Source organism: Molossus molossus, unplaced genomic scaffold (genome assembly GCF_014108415.1).
Source record: "Molossus molossus isolate mMolMol1 unplaced genomic scaffold, mMolMol1.p scaffold_m16_p_17, whole genome shotgun sequence".
In the NCBI taxonomy this organism is placed as follows: Eukaryota; Metazoa; Chordata; class Mammalia; order Chiroptera; family Molossidae; genus Molossus; species Molossus molossus.
This window is the reverse complement of record NW_023425352.1, coordinates 33675091-33696141: the sequence shown is the minus strand read 5'-3', so window position 1 is coordinate 33696141 and position 21051 is coordinate 33675091. Positions and strand designations below refer to the sequence as shown.

Sequence of the window (21051 nt, the reverse complement as noted above, 5' to 3'; positions counted from 1 at the left end):
AATTGTACATATAGTATACATAACTCTTTTTTGCAACTGTATGAATATCCTAAAGTTGCCCTTTATTTCTAAAGTCAGATAAAAGAGTTAATAATAACTTTTTAAAAGTTCTAATCTCACGTCCCCATAGAGAATCTATGGAAATATAACACATTTTAAAAAATACTGAAATCTGATTACCTTGAACAAGCAGGGATAGTTAATTTATCAGTTTTTTTGGCAGATGGCCATTCTGTTAAACCTAAAACAATGTCACAGTGTAACACATACGCATTCACACAGACACACACACACAGACACCCCCCCACAATTTCATCCATTTCTTGTTCTGTTACAGGTTTTATTGCCTTTTCTACTTATCCCAATCTGGCTGAAAGAATCAAAACCTTTTATGCATTAGCTCCCATTACTACCTTGAAGCACTCCAAAAGCCCGTTAAAAAAATTTTTTCTATTTCCTCCATTCCTCTTCAAGGTATGTGTGTCTTTTTAACTGAATGTAAGATATCAAGTTGTTCATGGATTTCAAAGTGATGGAAAGAAACAAAAACACCTGAACAATCATGTTAGATAGAAATGTAGATATTTACTGTATAATTTCTTCAATAGCATTGACCATGTTGAAATCCCCACTATAGCTGGTGAGATCCTATATATTTCTTGGTTCTTGATTACTGTGTGTGCGTAGCAATGCTCTCATAGATATTTCATTTACCAAGCACCCCACACAGCTCTGTCCACACTGTGATTCCACCCCTGGAGTGGGGAAGGGGAAACAAAACAAAACAAAACAAAAGAGTCCAATGAGAACTGAAATGAACTGAGCCAAGAAGACTAGGAAGAAGAATAGGATAGAAAGGGAAAGGATGGGAAAGGAGAAAGAGAAAAGTAATGGTTGAATGACCAAACTTTGAGAACCATCTTTAAATACGCTTGGCTTTCTAAACCTTTCCCTAAGAGCTCCTTTCTTTTTAAATAGGGATTTCATAACGAAACAGCGTAGATTTTAACAAACCATAAATGCTAAGTAGGCATGCATGACAGAGAATTAATAATCTTTATGTTTCCAAAGCTTAATCACCTACTTCTCCCAGACACCAAAACCAACATGTATACAGTTTCCTTAAAGAAAACAGTTTGGCCTCAAAATGTACAATGTAATGGTACCATTTCCTTGTCTGATTTTGTAGTATTCATTCCTTTTCACTCTTAATTAACATGTGTCTACAGCCTAGGAAACTTCTCTTAGGGTCAAAGCATTTATTCAAAATGTGTGCTTTTGTGATGACCCTGGCTATATTGATGCAGAACTAATTTATATCCTACTGGTACTCAGATTTTTCTCATAGGTGAAGTAGAAAGTGGTAAAACACACACATACACACACAAAACAAGCAAAAAACAAACAAAAAACAAAAAACTACATTACACCTCACATCAGGTAAGCCTCACATCAGGGGCGAGGGCCTTGGGTCAGGATTCTAGTTACAATCAGTTCTAATTATCCCAAGACCCTGACTATTTATTAGCATTATGTTTTCTCATGTACAGAATGAGGATGACAAAAGGTCTATTTTCCTCCAGAAGAGTTACGTCCAGTTTTTTCAATTATTAAACTACCTATCCTCTTTGTCTTTCTGAAGACTTGGCTGAAAATATGACTCGGAATCACCATTTCCCTTTCTGAATTTTCCATGATTTATTGTTGACATCACACATCTTAACACTTAAGTGCGACATTCTGCCATGATGTGTTATGACTTTATTTTGTAGCTCTAATACCTCAACTAGACTGTAATTCCTGTGTCTTATTCTTCTTCTCAATGTCTTATACTTCTCTTCTGCCACGGCATAGTTCTCAATGCAGCAATAAATGACCAATATTAAAATATGCCCTGCCCATTCCCAAACTTTATTATGGGAATTATCGAAAATGTTTGAGATTCTTTTTTTCTTATTTTTTATCCTCACCGGAGGACATTTTTGCATTTATCTTTAGATAGAGTGGGAGGGAGAGAGGGAGGACGAGAGAGAGACAAATATCAATATGAGAGAGACACATAGACTGCTAATATTAGATTCTTAAAACAGCATTAAAAAATGAAAATATCATCAACATAGTCACAACTGTACCAATAAATTAGACCAATCAATGAGTCTTTTCTGCAGCTTTAGTTTTCCAACCCCCTACTGCTTTTATTTTTCAGATTATATTTGGTAACAAAGCATTTTATCCACACAACTATTTTGATAATATTTTGGCCAATGAAGTGTGTACCCGAGAGAAACTAGAGGCCCTCTGCAGCAATGCTATATTTCTCCATTTTGGATTCGACCAGAAGAACTTGAACATGGTTTGTATGCATTGAATTTTCTATTTTGAGTATTTGGGGCCACATTTTTTATTACTTGTCCCATCATCACTTAGAAAGCGTACTTCATAGGAACTAGGAGTAGCTTCAGAATTGTGTACATGACATGCAGGTAAGCCCAAGAGAAATCGCAAGTCAATGCTCCCAGTTACATCTCCTGCAGCTCCCTTCACCACCGCGTTGTCCTATGACATAGAAAAAGGAATTACAACTCACTATATATAATGTTCCATTAAGAAAAAAAATGGAGATGATAGGCTCTCCTTTGTTTTTTCTTTGTTAATCTTCACCTGAGGGTATTTTTTTTCCCACTTATTTTTTAAAAATTTTTTTAGAAACAGTAGAAGGGAGTGGGGGAGGGGAGAGAGAGACATCAATGTGAAAGAGACACATCAATTGGTTGCATCCTGCACATGCCCTGACCTGGGCCTGGGATCGAACCTGAAACCCAGGTACAAACCCTTGAGTGGGAATCAATCCCCGGACCCATCGGTTCATGGGCTAATGCTCTAACCACTGAGCAACACCAGCAAGGGCAAGCTCTTCTCTTGGAGTGCCTACAAATTAAACCAGTTAGCCTGTGCAGTGGTCCTTTGCAAGCTCTAAAGTGATGTACAACTGTGTCACTCATATCCTTCCAGTAAACGTGCCCTTAAACACTCGAACTGAGTCAGAAGAACTTACAACTTAGCTGTTTTGAGAAGCTGAATGAAGATCTAAGTCTGAGTGTACGTGTGTGTGTTTTCTTTCTAGACTCGCATGGATGTATATCTGTCACATAATCCAGAGCAGACTTCTGTTCAAAACATGCTCCACTGGAGCCAGGTACATTTCACAAACGCTGTTAAAATTTATTTTGTGAGCCTGGATCTAAAGCACATTCTTAAAATGTTCTGTCAAATGCCCCTGGTGGGAAATTTTTATGGCATGTGACTACCAGCTGAAAATAACTAACATTTCATGTGAATAAAAATCCTGTGAAACAGGTGCTCTGGGCAGCAAAGAAAGGAATGATTTTCATGAAAGCAAAGCTGCCTTTAAACTCGCATCAGTACCTTGTCTGGGATGATTAATATATTTCATTTTGGGAATGAAAAAAGATGTTTTATAATCATTGTTTAATTAAAAGTTAGACCACTTGGACATGTTTGTGCTTTATTTTTCACATAGCAAGCAGAGTTTATATTTTCCTGTGTTCTTAATTTCTCTACATTAGATTGTTAAGACTGAGAAACTTCAAGCTTTTGATTGGGGAAACCGGAAAGAGAACAGGAAGCACTATCATTGGGTAAGCTTGTTAAAGTTGAAATCTTCCATATTCTGAAAGACAAATATTTAAATGGTTAAAGATGAAATTACAATAACTGTGTATCTATTTTCCAAAGCAACCTTAGTGCCCAAACCTAGCCTTGAGGGAATTGCAGAGTATTATTGCCCTGTGATTCCTTCATTGATAGTCTCATCCTCCCAATGTTCTCTCACGCTCCAGTGCTCAGTCAAGCTGCTCTCGAAAACCACATCGCTCCAGGTGACAATACTTTCAGAATTTTTTTTTTTAATCCTCACCCGAGAATATTTTTCCATATATCTTCAGATAGAGTGGGAGGGAGAGAGAGGGAGAGAGAGAGAAACATCGATGTGAGAGGGACACATTGACTGGATGCCTCCCGCATGACCCCGACCAACGCTGGGACTAACCACAACCAAAGTACATGCTCTTGACTGAAATCTAACCCTTGACTCTTTGTCTCCCGGGCCGACACTCTACTACGGAGCCAAATTGGCCAGGTTGTTTTTTTAGAATTTAATCACCCCTCACCACAGTAGACAGACCTGCCCTGTTTCCCAGACCCCTGGCACACTGTTCTCTCCTTTCCTAAGTGCAATTACTTAGTATAATAAACCAGTACTTCTAACTGTTCAGGAGCTAGAGCTGGACTCTCTGGTCTTCTTGAACACGATGCTCTCCTTTGTTGTCAGGCAGGGAGGTGATTCCAGCACACTTCCAGACATGAAGGAACGCTGGTGCACCTGCCGGTCAAAGCTGGACATCCTTCCCAGCAGCAGGCACCGTGTGGTGCAGGCAGCCACACTGTGCACCTTGTAGTACAAAGAGCCCAAGCTTGGAGTCTGTCCTACTTGAGGTCAATGAGAGTTCAGACAATAATTTCTTCATCTCTCCCCCTAGATTTGAGGAGTGATTGATAATACTTAATGGGAGAATGTCTATAAATCCTTCACTCAGGGTAGATTCTCATATTATCACTGGCTAAATATGAACAAGGGAAGTACCTTCATTTCTTGGTGTGTGTAGTTCTTTTGTTTTCCTCCTTACCCTACCCCCAATTTTTCCACCCACGTGGTAGCTGAATACAACTAATTTTCACCTGCTTCCATGACTCAGTATTTAGAAGGGATTTATGTCTTTTAAACACAATATCCTGTGTGAAGAAGATGCCCCCATTTTTTTTACATATTTGTTGTCTTTGAAGAGGTTTTCAGAACAGCATCAGATCAACATTTGTTGAAAGCACTTCCCCCACCCCAATCACCACCCATTCCAACCCCCCAAACAGAGATTGCTTTGAATCTGTCTTTCTACTGGGCTCTAATACCAGTAATCAGAGGACTCCATTGATTACATGGAACTGGAATAACCTAATCCTTACTCCAACCTTCTCCAAGCAAGCTGATAATAGCTCAGGATGATCTTCAACTATAATAATGCATTAAGATACTAAGAAAAATTGCAAATGCTAAAATCCTTTGTGTGGAAAGTTGACTATTACCTGAAGTGAAAATAAAAATATTGTAGTATATAGAAAAATGTAGTCTATTCTATTTTCTCAGAATAGAATATTTTAAAAATTCACAAAATTCTCTGGGAAATATGGCAGTGACTCTCTCTCTCTCTCTCTCTCTCTGTGTCCTGCTTTATGAGCCTTCATAAAGGCCATGTGTGAATGGTGATTTTCTAGAAATAGGAAATGAGACTGATGATAGCTTTTCTCAGAATTTGAACCAATACTAAGTACCGTAGGCCCTCGTTTATCGCAGTTAATCAGTTCCACCCTCTACCAAGATAAATGAATTTCCACGAAGTAGGATTCTTTATTTATAGACAGTTGTCCCTCGCCACTTCACGTTTCGACTTTTGCGGTTTCCCTCTACCACGGTTTTTTCAAATACTATGTTATATTAAAAAAATCCACAATAGAATGAACCCGGAAAGTCAAGTGCCGAGTGGTGAGACAAGACTCTAGACTCAGGCAAGTATTTAATAAATACAACTTTTTAAATGAACTGATAGATCTGCAGACTGACCACACTGGAAAGTCAATACAAAGCCAAAATAAATGACTCAGGACATTTTGAGGAGATCATATTTTAGAGTGTTTAGGCAGAAACCATCTATTACAGTTAGAATCCAATCAAGTTGACTTCTTTCAGTTGGAGTTGAAATCTAAATTTTTAATTTGTTAAAATTGCTATCTGAAGGCTCACTATTCAAAGCATGGTCCAGGACCAGCAGCAGCAGCATCACCTGGGAATGCAGAAGCTAGGCTCTTCCCCAGATGTACCGAATCAGAATTTTCATTTTAACAAGATCCCTAAGTGACTCACAAGCCTGTTAAATTGGAGCAGCACTGACCTAAATCATATTGAATCCAATTTGCTCTGTGGATAAAGGAGACTTTCTCTGAGCAGTCATTGTTTAGAATTGACTTATAAAACCAGGCCATGACATTTGTGGCAACATGGATGAAATTTGAGGACATTACACTAAGTGAAATAAGTAAGAGAAAAATAGAGACTGTATGACCTCACATGCGGAATTGAAAACAGTAAAAACAAACCACAGTAGAACTGAGCTCATAGCTACAGAGAACAGGTTGATAGATGCCAGAGAAGGGGCGGACAGTAGGCAAAATGGGCGAAAGTAGTAAAAAGGTTACAAACTTCCAGTTATTAAATAAATAATTCCTGAGAATGTGATGAGCAGCATGGTGACTACAGTTAATGATATTGTAGTGCATATGTGAAAGTTGCCAACAGAGTGAATCTTAAAAATTCCCATTGTAAGAAAAAACAATTACAACTTTTTAAAGAGATGGATATTAACTAGATTTACATATAGCAAAATGTTATGTTGTATGCCTAAAACTAATATAATGTTTTATATCGATTATAGCTGAATGAAATATATCTAGGCCAGTTTTTGTTGTATAAGCTACCCAGGGAGTAAATATTGGGATTTAAACTGCAGATACTTATGAAAACTGTTTTTCTTTGTCTTTTGTGTATTAGCCCACACCTCCCAGGTACTACTGGAACCAGATGAATGTGCCAATTGCAGTGTGGTACGGCGGCCACGACTGGGTGGCTGACCCTCGTGATGTTGAAATTTTGCTTTCCAACCTCCCTAACGTCATTTACAAAAAGGAGATTTCTTCTTACAATTATGTGGATTTTGTCTGGGGACTGGATGCTCCTCAAGAAGTCTACAAAGAAATTATTGCTATGATGTAAAAAGATAAAAATTAGTTCTGGATTTCAAGAATCATTCATTTTTCCAAAATACCTTTTTCTCTCCCAAGTGATTTTCTGTAATGTTTGAGATGCAATGCTTCTTTCTGTAATTTTTCCTTCTGAAATATATTAGCATTCAAAAACTTCCATGGCTCATTTTGATTTAGAATAATTTTTTTCAATTTGATTTTTCTATTAAAAATTTATCTAGGAACATTCAAAGGCACACATTCCCGAGGAGGTGAAACTTCTCTTCCAATCTTCTCACTCAATTTATCTTCTAAAGCCAGCACAGATTATGATCCATGAATCATGAGTGCCTCCATAAAACAGTCCTGGGATTGAATATTGACCCCTCTTATGAATGCTTGAGACTGAGTAAATTGCCTTCTGTGGTCTATTACTGCTGAAGCTCAGTCTTCCTGTCTGTACAGTCGGAATAGCACCTGCTCTTTTGCTGGTTTAACTCCATGAAAAGACAAATGAGGCTGCACACTGAGCTGAAGTCAGCTCATTGTCACTTTCTAGGGAGAAGAAAGCAGGGATAGATTAGGAAGCAACAGACAGTCCTGGTTCAGAAAATTACGAAGCAAAGGGTGTGCTCTCCATTCCAACAGCTATTCTGCCCCCAGATCCTGAGACCTCAACCACAAAACAGGCAGCAACTAACCAATGATTTTTTTTTTTTATTTTTTTATCCTCACCCGAGGACATTTTTCCATTTTTTGTTTTACATAGAGTGGGAGGGGGAGGGAGAGAGAGAGAGAGAGAGAGAGAGAGAGAGAGAGAGAGAGAGAGAGAGAGAAACATCAATGTGAAAGAGACACATCGAGTGGCTGCCCCCCGCACGACCAACCAGGGCCAGGGACAAACTGCAACCGAGGTACAGGCCCTTAGCGGGAACCGAACCTGGGTCTCTCTCGACCGCAGGCCGACGCTCTAACCGCTGAGCCAAACCGGCCAGGGCCCAATGATTTTTTAAAACACTGGCACTGTCCTGGCAACCACGGGATCCAGAAACATTTCCACTGATATTTAAGTCTGAATGTACAATTCCCAGCAGTTGATACACCGTCCCTCAAAATAATGGCTCCCTGAAACTTCCAAAATTTCCAGTAAACACAGCCTCATCTGGGGAATTTTATAAACCCTATAATACAGTTACCTCATATGTAATGTAGTTTAGCTTTTTGGATCCCATTTATCACTCCATGGTAGAGTTAATGTATAAAGTAAAAATGAGATCAAGAGTACCTTGTACACAGTATAATATATAGAATATAATAAATAGTCACAAACATCTGTTAATGATTTTTATTATATTGTCATGTCTCTCAACCTTTGCTAGAAAGCCTGAAGCTTTCTAATTAATTTTTACCACCTCAGCTTTATTTTTAATGTGGAAACAAAAAATCATTTCTAAAAGGATATTATTTAGCAGCCGTTATTTCAATTATTTTAGTGAACTTCCATAGAAGCCTTTAATAAACTGACATGACAATCTCAGTGACTGTCAAATATGCGTGCTGGGAAGCCAATTAAGGAGTCAGATGTTTCCTTACTCTGCCTTCTCAAGAAAAAGACAGTCATCATATTCTCACAGTCTCCAGTGGTTTTCCAGCTAATTGCCTTTTCTTTGGTTTACATTTAGCAAACAAAGGCAGCTTTGGTTTGGGTCTTTGAACACAAGTAAATATATTTGCTTCTACAGCAGCCCTGCTAATATCTCTCATTTCTAACTCTGAACTGGTAAGGTATCAGCTGATCTTTGAGGATAAATTGCTCTTTCTACTTCCCTCTTCTTGTATTAATTTTAAGCAAATTTGAGACTTGACATGTTTCATCCATGAGTATTTCCGGTCGTATTTGTAGAAGATAAGATCTCTTTTTTTCCCTGGTGGGTCTGGCTCAGCGGGTAGAGCTTCAGCCTGCAGACCAAAGAGTCCTGGTTTCCATCCCCTGGCTTCAGTAGGGGGCTTGTGGGCAGCAGCCAATCAGGAAACCAGTCGATATGTCTTTCTCACATGGATGTTTCCTTCTCTCTCTGTTCCTCCCTTCCACTCTATCTGGAAAAAAATCTATGGAAAAATAAACTCTGGTGAGGATTAAAGCAAAGTAAAAAGAAGAAGAACTCTTTCTTTGTTTAACATAACAATACCATTATCATCTCCATATTTTCTTTATATAATAAAATATCCAGTCAGTGTTCAAATTTCCCATTGTCTTATAAATGTCAACTTATTTTTACATTTTGTTTGAATCAGAATCCAAATAAAACCTTTAATTTTTTTTTGAAATTCAAGATTAAAACTTTATTACTTATGTTTATTTTTGAACATTTTTATCTTTTCTATATTTTACAAATAGTTTAGTTTTATATTTTATTTTTTTTAATTAATTAATTAATTTTTTACAGATGTTTCTCCTTTTCCCCTCACTGATTCTCACATCCCCCTTTCCCCCACCCTCTCCCCAGCTTTGTTGTTTATATCCGTATATACATGCATACATGTATATAAGTTCTGTGGTTTATCTGTCCCCAACCACCCCCTCTTCTGGGGATTGTCAGTCTGTACCCCACTTCCACGTATCAGGGATTTCCCCATTCCTCAGACTTTTATGTTCACAATATTCCACAAATAAGTGAGATCATGATACTTGTCTTTCTCTGTTTGGCTTGTTTCGCTTAGGATGACACTTTCCAGGTCCCTCCATGTCGTCACAAAGGATAAGAGATCTTTCTTTCTTACAGCTGCATAGTACTCCATTGTGCATATGTATCACTGCTTTTTTATCCATTCATCTACTGATGTCATTTGGGCTTATTCCACATATTAGCTATTGTAAATAGTGCTGCTACAAACACGGAAGTACATATACTCTTTCTGATTGGTGTTTCAGGCTTCTAAGTGGGATCACTGGGTTAAATTGAAGTTTCATTTCTAATTTTTTGAGGTAACACCATATTGTTTTCCATAGTGGCTGCACCAGTATGCATTCCCATCAGCAGTGTAATAGAGTCCCGTTTTCTTCACACCCTTGCCTAAACTTGTTGCTGGATGATTTGTTGATGATGGCCATTCTGACAGATGTGAGGTCATACCTCATCGTTGTTTTAATTTGCCTCCCTCTGATGGTTAGTGATGCTGAGCATTTCTTCATATGTCTCTTAGCCATTTGTATGTCCTATTTGGAGAGGTGTCTAGTTCTCTGAGTTGTATGAGCACTCTAAATATACTAGAAATTAACCCCTTATCTGATATATCATTGGCAATAATGCTCTCCCATACAGTGGGTTGCCTTTCCATTTTGATGATTGTTTCTTTTGCTGTGCAGAAGCTTTTGAGTTTGATATAGTCCCATGTGTTCATTTTCTCCTTTGTTTCTGTTGCCTTAGGTGATGTATCAGTGAAAATTCTGCTGCGTATAATGTCTGAAATTTTGATGCCTACATTTTCTTCTAAAATTTTTATGGATTCACGGGTCACATTTAAGTCTTTTATCCATTTTGAGTTTATTTTTGTGTATGGTGTAAGTTGATGGTCTAGTTTCATTTTTTTGCATGTAGCTGTCCAATTTTCCCAACACCATTTATTAAAGAGGCTGTCTTTACTCCACTGTATGCTCTTGCCACCTTTGTCAAATATTAATTGAGCATATTGTCTTGGGTCCATTTCTGGGTTCTCTATTCTGTTCCACTGGTCTATATGCCTGTTCTTGTGCCAGCACCAGACTGTTTTGATTATAGTGGCTTTGTAGTATAACCTGAAATCTGGTAATGTGATCCCTCCAACTTTGTTCTTCTTTTTCAAGATTGCTGTGGCTATTCGAGGTCTATTTTGGTTTCAGATGAACTTTTGAAGTATTTATTCTAGTTCTGTGAAGTATGTCGTTGGTATTTTGATGGGGATTGCATTGAATGTACAGATTGCTTTGAGTAGTATGGACATTTTAATGATGTTAATTGTTCCAATCCATGAACAGGGTATGTGCTTCCACTTTTTTATGTCTTCCTCTATTTCTTTTTTCAATGACCTGTAGTTTTCTATGAATTAGTCCTTTATTTCTTTGGTTAAGTTTATTCTTAGGTATCTTAATTTTTTGTGGCAATAGTAAATATGATTTTTTTAAAAAATTTCTCTTTCTGTGAGTTCATCATTGGTGTATAAGAATGCCATTGATTTCCTGACATTTATTTTGTATTCTTCTACTTTGCCAAATTCATTTATTAAGTCTAGTAAATTTTTGATGGAGTCTTTGAGGTTTTCTATGTATAGTATCATGTCATCTGGGAATAATGAGAGTTTCACTTCCTCCTTTCCAATTTGGATCCCTTTTATTTTTTCTTCCTGTCTGATTGCTGTGGCTAAGTCTTCCAATACTATGTTAAATAAGAGTGGTGAAAGTGGGCATCCCTGTCTTGTTCCTGTTCTTAAGGGAAATGTTTTTAGTTTCTGCCCATTGAACATGATGTTGGCTGTCGGTTTTTCATATATGGCCTTTATTATGTCAAGATATGATCCCTCTATTCCCACATTGCTGAGTGTTTTTATCAGAAATGGATGCTGTATTTTGTCGAATGCTTTTTCAGCACCTATTGATACGATCATGTGGTTTTTATCTTTCATTTTGTTTATGTGGTGTATCACATTTATTGATTTGTGAATATTGTACCAGACTTGCATCCCTGAGAAGAATCCCACTTGGTCATGGGGAATAATTTTTTTGATGTATTGCTGGATCTTATTTGCTAGTATTTTGTTCAAGATTTTGGCGTCTATATTCATCAGGGATATTGGCCTGTAGTTTTCTTTCTTTGTAAAGTCTTTTTCTGGTTTTAGAATTAGAATTATGCTGGCCTCATAAAACGATTTGGAAGTCTTCCTTTTTCTTCAATTTTCTGAAATAGTTTGAGGAGAATGGGTGTTAGTTCTTTTTTGAATGTTCGCTAAAACTGCCCCGTGAAGCCATCCGGACCTGGGCTTTTGTTTTCTGGGAGAGTCTTGATTACATCTTCAATTTCTTCTGTAGTTATTGTTCTGTTCAAGTTTTCTCTCTCTTCCCAGTCCAGTTCTGGGAGACTATGTATTTCTAGAAATTTGTCCATTTTGCTTAGATTGTCGAGTTTGTTGCCATATCATTGTTCATAGTAGTTGTTATTGATCTTCTGTATTTCTGTGGTATCAGTTGTCACTTCTCCTCTTTCATTTCTGATTTTCTCTCTTTGGGTTTTCTCTCTTTGTTTCTTGGTGAGTCTAGCTAAGGGTCCATCAATCTTGTTTATCTTTTTGAAAAACCAGCTCTTTGTTTCATTGATCCTTTGAATTTTTTTTTTGGTCTCTATGTCATTTATTTCTGCTCTGAAATTTCCTTGTTTCTTCCCTCTACTTGCTCTGGGGTTTTCTTTTTGTTTGCTTTCTAGTTCTTTAAGTTGCGAGGTTAGGTAATCTATTAGAGATTTTTTTTTGTTTTTTGAGGTAGGCCTGTAGTGCTATGAACTTCTCTCTCAGAACTGCTTTCACTGTATCTCATAGGTTTTGTGTTGTTATCTGTTCATTTTCATTGGATTCCAGGAAGTTTTCAGTTTTTTCCTTGATCTCCTTGTTGACCCATTTATTGTTTAATAACATGCTGTTTAGCTTCCATGTGTTCAAATGTCTTTGCATGTTCTTGTTGCAGTTGATTTCTAGTTGCATGCCATTGTGATCTGAGAAGATGCTTGATATGATTTCAATCTTCTTGAACTTGTAGAGACTTAGTTTGTGTCCTAACATGTGGTCTGTCTTTGAGAATGTCCCATGTGCACTTGAGAAGAATGTCAATTCTGTAGTTTTGGGTATAATTTTCTGTAGATATCTATTAAGTTCATTCTGTCTAGAATGCTTCATTTAGAGTCTCTGTTTCCTTGCTAATTTTTTTGTCTAGAGGATCTATCCAGTGATGTCAACTGGGTGTTGAAGTCCCCTGCTATGATTGTATTGCTATCGATTTCTCCTTTGAAGTTTTCCAGAAGATTCTCAATATATTTTGGTGCTCCTATATTGGGTGCATATATGTTTGTCAAGGTTATATCTTCTTGTTGGATAGATCTCTTTAATATTATGTAGTAGTCTTCTTTGTCTCTAGTTATGGTCTTCATTTTGAAATCTATTTTATCAGATATGAGTATTGCTACTTCAGCTTTTTTTTCTTTCTGTTTGCTTGAAAGATTTTTTCCCATCCCTTCACTTTCAACCTATGTGAGTCTTTTGTTGTGAGGTGGGTCTCTTGTAAGCAACATATAGATGAGTCATGCTTTCTTATCCAGTCAGCTACTCTGTGTCTTTTTATCAGACCATTCAATCCATTTACATTTAAGGTGATTATTGATATGTATTTATTTATTGCCATTTTTGTTTAGTGTGGTTCTATTTTTCTTCCCATTTCTCCTGCTAATTAGAGCTGTCCTTTTAACATTTCTTGCAGTGCTGGTTTGGTGCTTATATATTCCCTTAGCCTTTTTTTGGGGGGTCTGAAAAGCTCTTTATTTGACCTCCTATTTTGAATGAGAGCCTTGCTGGGTAGAGTAGTCTTGGATTCAAATCCTTGCTTTTCATGACGTTGATTACCTCATGCCATTCCCTTCTGGCCTGTAGTGTTTCTGTTGAGAAGTCAGCTGAGAGCCTTATGGAGTTTTCTTTGTAGGTAACCTGTTGCTATCTCTTGCTGCTTTTAGGATTCTCTCTTTGTCTTTAATTTTTGGTATTTTGATTACTATGTGTCTTGGTGTAGGCCTGTTTGGGTTCTTCTTACTTGGGGCTCTCTGTGCTTCTTGAACTTGAATGCCTTCTTCCTTCACCAAATTAGGGAAGTTGTCGGTCACTATTTCTTCAAATATATTCTCTAACCCTTGCTCATTTTCTTCTTCTTTGGGGACTCATATGATACAAATGTTATTACATTTCCAATTCTCCCACAGTTCTCTTAAGTTGTCGTCCTGTTTTTTAATTGTTTTTTCCTTTTGGTCTTCTGATTGGTTGATTTTTTTCTCCCCCTTCTTCTAATTCACTGATCCGGTCCTCAGCTTCCTCTACTCTGCTGTTTACACCTTCCAATGTGTTCTTTAATTTCTGATATGTCATTTTCATTTCTTCTTGGTGGTTTTTAACTTCCAACTAGTTGATTTTCAATATTTCTATGTCTTTACTCATGGTGCTCATGTCGTTACACATGCTGTTGAGCTTCCTGAAGATCATGGCTCTGAATTCTAGTTCTGTTAACTTGCTTAACTGTACCTCATTTATCTCATCTTTGGTAGAGATCTCTTGGTTTTTCATTTGGTTTTTGTTTCTGTGTTTCATTATTTTGGCTATCACAGTGGACTTTGGAGCCTTCCAAATTTTCCCTGTGGGTGTTGGTGTTTTGCTGTTTGTGGCTCCCTCTCCTGTGTTTGGATGAGCCAGGGAGAACTCATATTAAACACCACTCTCAAGTATTACTTTCCTGGTTAGAGTTGCTAGTCCAGAAAAAGTACAGTTATCCTCTAGCTTTTCAAGCAGTTACTTGAAGAACCTTGGCTCTCAGTTGAATGAAAAACTCCCTCAGGTGTTCAGCATAACAGGATTTTCTGAGGGTGGGGCAGATGCTGGTTGTTAATGGGCCTCAATTTGCATTTCAGTGGCCACCAGGTAGGGTTGAGTCTTCAAGGGAGGGGCCACCGCTCTACCCAGAGCCCTGGGAAAGAGCAATATGCCCACCGTCCTGCGTGGTTGCAACTCATCAGAAGCTCTGAGCGTCCTCCAAATTCCAAGTGTCCCCACACAGTTCCAATCCAGTCTGCTCTCCCTCTTCCAGAGCCCAGGATAAGTGGCTGTGGTTATTTTAGCATCCTTCCCATCTCTGCGCTGTGGAGCCGCTTGGGAGTTTAACCCTAGGGCGCTGCTCCCAGCTAAGGCCGCTGCTCCCAGCTAAGGCCACTGCCAACCGTGGGCTCCCAGCCTCACTCTTGTGTCTCCGCAAGCCTACTGGGATTGAGTCGGTGTCCCTGGTTATGTGGTCCTCCAGCAGTGTACTAGAGTCCCCTTTTCTCCACATCCTCGCCAACACTTGTTGTTTGATGATTTGTTGATGGCGGCCATTTTGACAGGTGTGAGGTGATACCTCATAGTTGTTTTAATATTCATCTCTCTGATGATTAGTAATGTTGAGCATTTCCTCATATGTCTCTTGGCCATTCGTATGTTCTGTTTCGAGAGGTGTTTATTTACGTCCTCTGTCCATTTTTTAATTGGGTTCTTTGTCTTTCTTTTGTTGAGTTATATGAGCACTCTATATATTTGGGAAATTAACCCTTTATCTAATGTATCATTGGCAGTTATGCTCTCCCATACTTGGGTTCCCCTTGCATGTTGGTGGTTGTGTCATTTGCTGTGCAGAAGCTTTTTAATTTGATGTAGTCTCATGTGTTCATTTTCTCCTTCGTTTCTGTTGCCTTAGGTGATGTATCAATGAAAATTCTACTGTGTATGGGTCTGAAATTTTGTTGCCTATATGTTCTTCTAGGATTTTTATGAATTCAGGAGTCATATTTAAGTCTTTTATCTAATTTTAGTTTAATCTTGTATATGGTGTAAGTTGATGGTCTAGTATCATTTTTTTGCATGGAGTTGTCCATTTCTCCCAACACCATTAATTAAAGAGGCTGTCTTTACTCCATTGTATGCTCTTGCCACCTTTGTCAAATATTAGTTGAGCATAATGTCTTAGCAACACCATTAATTAAAGAGGCTGTCTTTACTCCATTGTATGCTCTTGCCACCTTTGTCAAATATTAGTTGAGCATAATGTCTTAGGTCAATTTCTTGGTTGTCTATTCTGTTCCATTGTTGTATCTGCCTGTTCTTGTGCCAGTACCAGGCTGTTTTGGTTATAGTAGCTTTGTAGTATAACTTGATATGCAATGTTGTGATCCCACCTACTTTGTCCTTCTTTTTCAAGATTGCTGTGGCTATTTGACGTCTTTTTTTGGTTCCATATGAACTTTTGAAGTATTTGTTCTAGTTCTATGAAATATGTAGTTGGTATTTTGATGGAGATTGCATTTAATCTATAGATTGCTTTGGTTAGTATGGACATTTTAATGATGTTAATTCTTCCATCCATGAAAAGTATGAGCTTTCATTTTTTTATATCTTCCTGTATTTTTTTAATGACCTGTAGATTTCTGCAAATAGGTCCTTTACTTCTTTGGTTTAGTTTATTCCTAGGTTAATTTTTTTGCCACAATGGTAACTAGGATTGTTTTTTTAGTTTCTCTTTCTGTGAGATTATTATTGGTGTATGAGAATGCCATCGATTTCTTGACATTAATTTTGTATCCTGCTACCTTGCCAAATTTGTTTATCAAAACTAGTAGATTTTTGATGGAGTATTTAGCGGTTGCTATGTATGATATCATGTCATCTTGGAATAATGACATTTTCACTTCCTCCTTTCAAATTTGTATTCCTTTAATTTTTTCTTCATATTTGATTGCTGTGGCTAAGACTTCCAGTGCTATGTTAAATAAGCGTGGCAAAAGTGGTCATTCCTGTTTTGTTCCTGTTTTTAAGGGAAATGCTTTTAGTTTTTGCCCATTGAATATGATGTTGGTGTAAGTCTTTTATATATGGCCTTTATTATGTCTAGATATGATCCCTCTATTACCAGATTGCTGAGCGTTTTTATCAGAAATGGGTGCTGGATTTTCTCGAGTGCTTTTTCAGCATCTTTTGATATAATCATATGGTTTGTATCTTTCATTTTCTTTTTTGGTGTATCACATTTATTGATTTGCAAATATTGTACCAGCCTTGCATCCCTGGAATGAATCCCACTTCATAATGTCCATACTAACCAAAGTAATCTATAGAATAATTTTCTTAATGTATTGCTGGATTCAATTTGCTAGTATTTTGTTCAGGGTTTTGGTGTATATGTTCATCAAGGATTTTGGCCTGTAGTTTTCTTTCTTAGTAGTGCCTTTTTCTGGTTTTGGAATTAGAATTTTGCTTGCCTGAAAATGATTTTGAGGTTTTTCTTCTTTTTGAATTTTTTGGAAGTTTGAGGCAAATGGGTGTTAGTTCTTCTTTGAATGTTTGGTAATACTCCCCCGAGATGCCATCTGGGGCTGGGCTTTTGTTTGCTGGGATAGGCTTGATTACATCTTCAGTTTCCTTAGTTGTTACTTGTCTGTTCAAGTTTTCTATCTCTTCCCGGTTAAGTTTGGGAAACTACGTGTTTCTAGAAATTTGTCCATTTTGTTTAAATTGTCCAAGTTATTGCCATATAATTGTTCATATTATTTGTTAACAATACTTTATATTTCTGTGGTGTCAATTGTTATTTCTCCTCTTTCATTTCTGATTTTGTGTATTTGGGTTTTCTCTCTTTGTTTCTTGGTGAGTCTAGTTAAGTGTCTATCAATCTTGTTTATCTTTTAGAAGAACCAGCTCTTTGTTTCATTGACCCTTTGAATTTTTTTTTTTTTCTCTATGATGTTTATTTCTGCTCTTTATTATTTTCTTCCTTCTATTTTCTCTGGGGTTTTCTTTTGTTTGCTTTCTAGTTCTTTAAGTTGTGAGGTTAGATAGTCAATAAGAATTTTTTCTTGTTTCTTGAGGTAAGCCTGTAGTGCTATGACCTTCTCTCTCAGAGCTGCTTTTGCTGTATCTCTTTGGTTTTGTGTTGTTGTGTGTTCATTTTCATTGGTTTCCAGGAAGTGTTTAATTTCTTCCTTGATCTCCTTGGTAACCCATTCATTATTTAATAACATGCTATTTAGCCTCCATGTGTTCAAATGTCTTTGCATGTTCTTGTTGCAATTGATTTTTAGTTTCATGCCATTGTGATCTGAGAAGATGCTTGATATGATTTCAATCTTCATGAACTTGTAGAGACTTAGTTTGTGTCCTAACATATGGTCTATATTTTAGAATGTCCCATGTGCAGTTGAGAAAAATATAAATTCTGCAGTTTTGGGATGTAATTCTTTGTAGATATCTATTAAGTCCATTTGATCTAGTGCTTCATTTAGAGTCTCTGTTTCCTTGTTAATTTTTTTGTTTAGAGGATCTGTCCAGTGATGTCAACAGGGTGTTGAAGTTTGCTGCTATGATTGTATTGCTGTGGATTTCTCCTTTGAGTCTTCCAGAAGCTTTAATATATTTTGGTGCTTGTATATTAGGTGCATATATGTTTACAAAGGTTATATCCTCCTGTTGGATAGATCCTTTTAAAATTATGTAGTGCCCTTTTTATGTCTCTAGTTATGGCCTTCATTTTGAAATCTATTTTATCAGATATTAATATTGCTACCCTTGCTTTCTTTCTTTTATTTTTCTGTTAGCTTGGAAGATTTGTTTCTATTTCTTCACTTTCTACGTATGTAAGTCTTTTGTTGGGAGGTGGGTCTCTTGTACAAACCATATATCTGAGTCATGCTTACTTATCCAATCCTGTACTCTGTGTCTTTTGATTGTAGAGTTCTATCCATTTATATTTAAGATTATTATTGACATGTACTTATTTATTGCTATTTTCATTTATTATGGTTATATTTTTCTCCCTATTTCTTCCACTAATTACAGCAGTCCTTTCAACATTTCTTGCTGTGCTGGTTTGCTGCTATTATATTCCCTAAGCCTTTTTATTTTTTATTTATTTTTTGTCTGGGAAGCACTTTATTTCACCTTCTATTTTGAATGATACCCTTGCTGGGTAAAGTAGACTTGGATTCAAATCCTTGTTTTTCATGTTCTTGATTACTTCCTGCTATTCCCTTCTGGCCTGTAGTGTTTCTGTTGAGAAGTCCACTGATAGCCTAATGGGAGTTACCTGTTGCTTATTTATTGCTGCCTTAGAATTCTCTCTTTGTCTTTAATTTTGGGCATTTGAATTACTACTTGTCTTGGTGTGGGTCTGTTTGGGTTCCTCTTACTTGGGGCTCTCTGTGCTTCTTGAACTTGAATGCCTTCTTCCTTCACCAAGTTAGGAAAGTTTTCTGTCACTATTTCTTCAAATATATTCTCTAACCCTTGCTCATTTTCTTTTTCTGGAACTCCCATGATGCAAATGTTATTTTTTGGTTTTCCAACAGTTCTCTTAAGCTGTCTTCCTGTTTTTTTATTTTTTGTTTTTCCTTTTGGTTTTCTAATGGGTTGATTGTTTCTACCCTTTCTTATAATTCACTGATCCGGTCTTCAGCTTCCACTCCTCTGCTAGTTATTTCTTCCAATGTGTTCTTTATTTCTGCTATGTCATTCTCTATTTCCTCTTTGTTGGTTCTCAAAGTTTCTATATCTTTACTCTTGGTTTGAGGTCCTTTCTAATGCTGTTCAGCTTCCTGAAGAGCATGGCTCTGAACTCTACCTCTGGTAATTTGCTTAACTACATTTCATTTATCTCAGCTTTGATAGAGGTCTCTTGTTTTTCATTTGGGATTTGTTTCTTTGTTTTTCCATTTTGGTTATATCAATGGGTTTTGAAACCTGCCAAATACTCTCTGCTGGTGTTGGTTTTCTGCTATTAGTGGCTTGCCCTACTGGGTTTGAAAGAATGTGAAAGGACCCGTGTTAAACACCACTGTCAAGTCTTACTTTCCTTGGTAGATTTGCAAGCCCAGGAAAGGTTCAGTTATCCTCTAGCTTATTCATAGAGGCTATTAGTCTCAGTTACTTGATAAGCCTTGGGTTGTAGCCCTTTGTTGAATGAAAAACTTCCTCTGGCATTCAGGGTAAGAGGATTTCCAGAGGCTTGGGCAGATGCTGATTGTTAATGATCCTCAGTTTGTATTTTGTAGCCAAGCTGGATGGTGTTAAATATCCAAGGGAAGGGCTGCTGCTTCTCCCCAGAGCTCTCAGAATGGGTTCCCAGAGCAAGATGGCCACCATCCTGTGAGGCCGTGAATAGCAAAAACTTTGAGTGCCCTCCAAATCCTGGGTGTTCCCACAGATTTCCAGTGTAATCTGCCCTCCCTCTTCCAATGCCCAAGGTGAGTGGCTGTAGCTAATTTAGTATCTGTCCTGGCCCTTTGTGCTGTGGAATGGCTTGGGATTCTAACCCTGAGGTCACTGCTCACAACTGAAACAGCTGCTCCCAGCATGCCCTCTCCCACCTGTGCAGACCTACCAGGCTCGATTCAGTGTCCTTCTTTCCTGACCTGGTTATATGTATCCTCTCCCACTGCTTTTCTGTTGCTTTTCCCTGACAATTTGTCTTTATTTAATTGTAATTTCAGTTTGGTCCTGGGCGATGGTCTGTGCTGCTTCCATTCACTCCACTGACATTTTGGAATTTCAAATCATGGTATTTTAAATTTAAAAGAGATCTAAGCCATCACCTAGTTTAAACCCATTATTCGTTTTTGTTGTTGTTGTTGTTGTTTTCATATTTATTTTATATTGATATATAATTCTCATACCATAACACTCACCAATTAAAATTGTACAATTTATTCTTCTGAGTACTTTAATAAGATTATGCAACCACCTCTACTACTGAACTTAATTTAATGAGTAATGAACTCGTAGTAGTAATGAACTACTACTACTTAACTTAAGTAACTTCATTCTGACCAGCAGTTCCTACACATATGCACCCTGACTCATCTAAACACTGTAACCTTAGGAAACCCGAAGGAACCATAAGATTAAGGGATTAGTAATAGCCTTGGGAAACCCAGAAAAACCATAGAAATAAAGAGATTAATGATTGCCCTGACCTTTGTAACATCTCCTCGTGATCCCTATTGTATCAGTTACCATCTTTTTTTTTTTTATCCTCACCCGAGGACATTTTTTCATTTTTTGTTCAGGTAGAGTGGGAGGGAGAGAGAGGAACAGAGAGAGAGAAACATCGACGTGAAAGGAACACATCGAGTGGATGCCACCCGCACGACCAACCAGGGCCGGGGACAAACTGCAACCGAGGTACGTGCCCTTAGCGGGAACCGAACCCAGGTCTCTCTGGACCGCAGGCCGATGCTCTAACCGCTGAGCCAAACTGGCCAGGGCTCAGTTACCATCTTAATGATGTCAAGGCGGCATCAAAAAAATGTGCTTTTAGTCTTTATAAATGGACAGCAGAATATTCAGGGCTATTGATTTGGGAGACTATGCCCCCACAGCCTACCA

The 21051-nt window shown here is 37.6% G+C and overlaps 1 protein-coding gene across 1 annotated transcript in view; it reads left to right on the top strand.

Moving 5' to 3' along the window:
• Nucleotides 1–21051, top strand: part of LOC118632721 (gastric triacylglycerol lipase-like) — a 176189-nt gene that overhangs the window by 126700 nt on the left and 28438 nt on the right. The window contains exons 2-3 of the mRNA XM_036265940.1: nt 338–474; nt 2207–2353. Coding sequence (XP_036121833.1) covers nt 338–474; nt 2207–2353 — 284 coding nt within the window. The remainder of the gene's footprint in view (nt 1–337; nt 475–2206; nt 2354–21051) is intronic.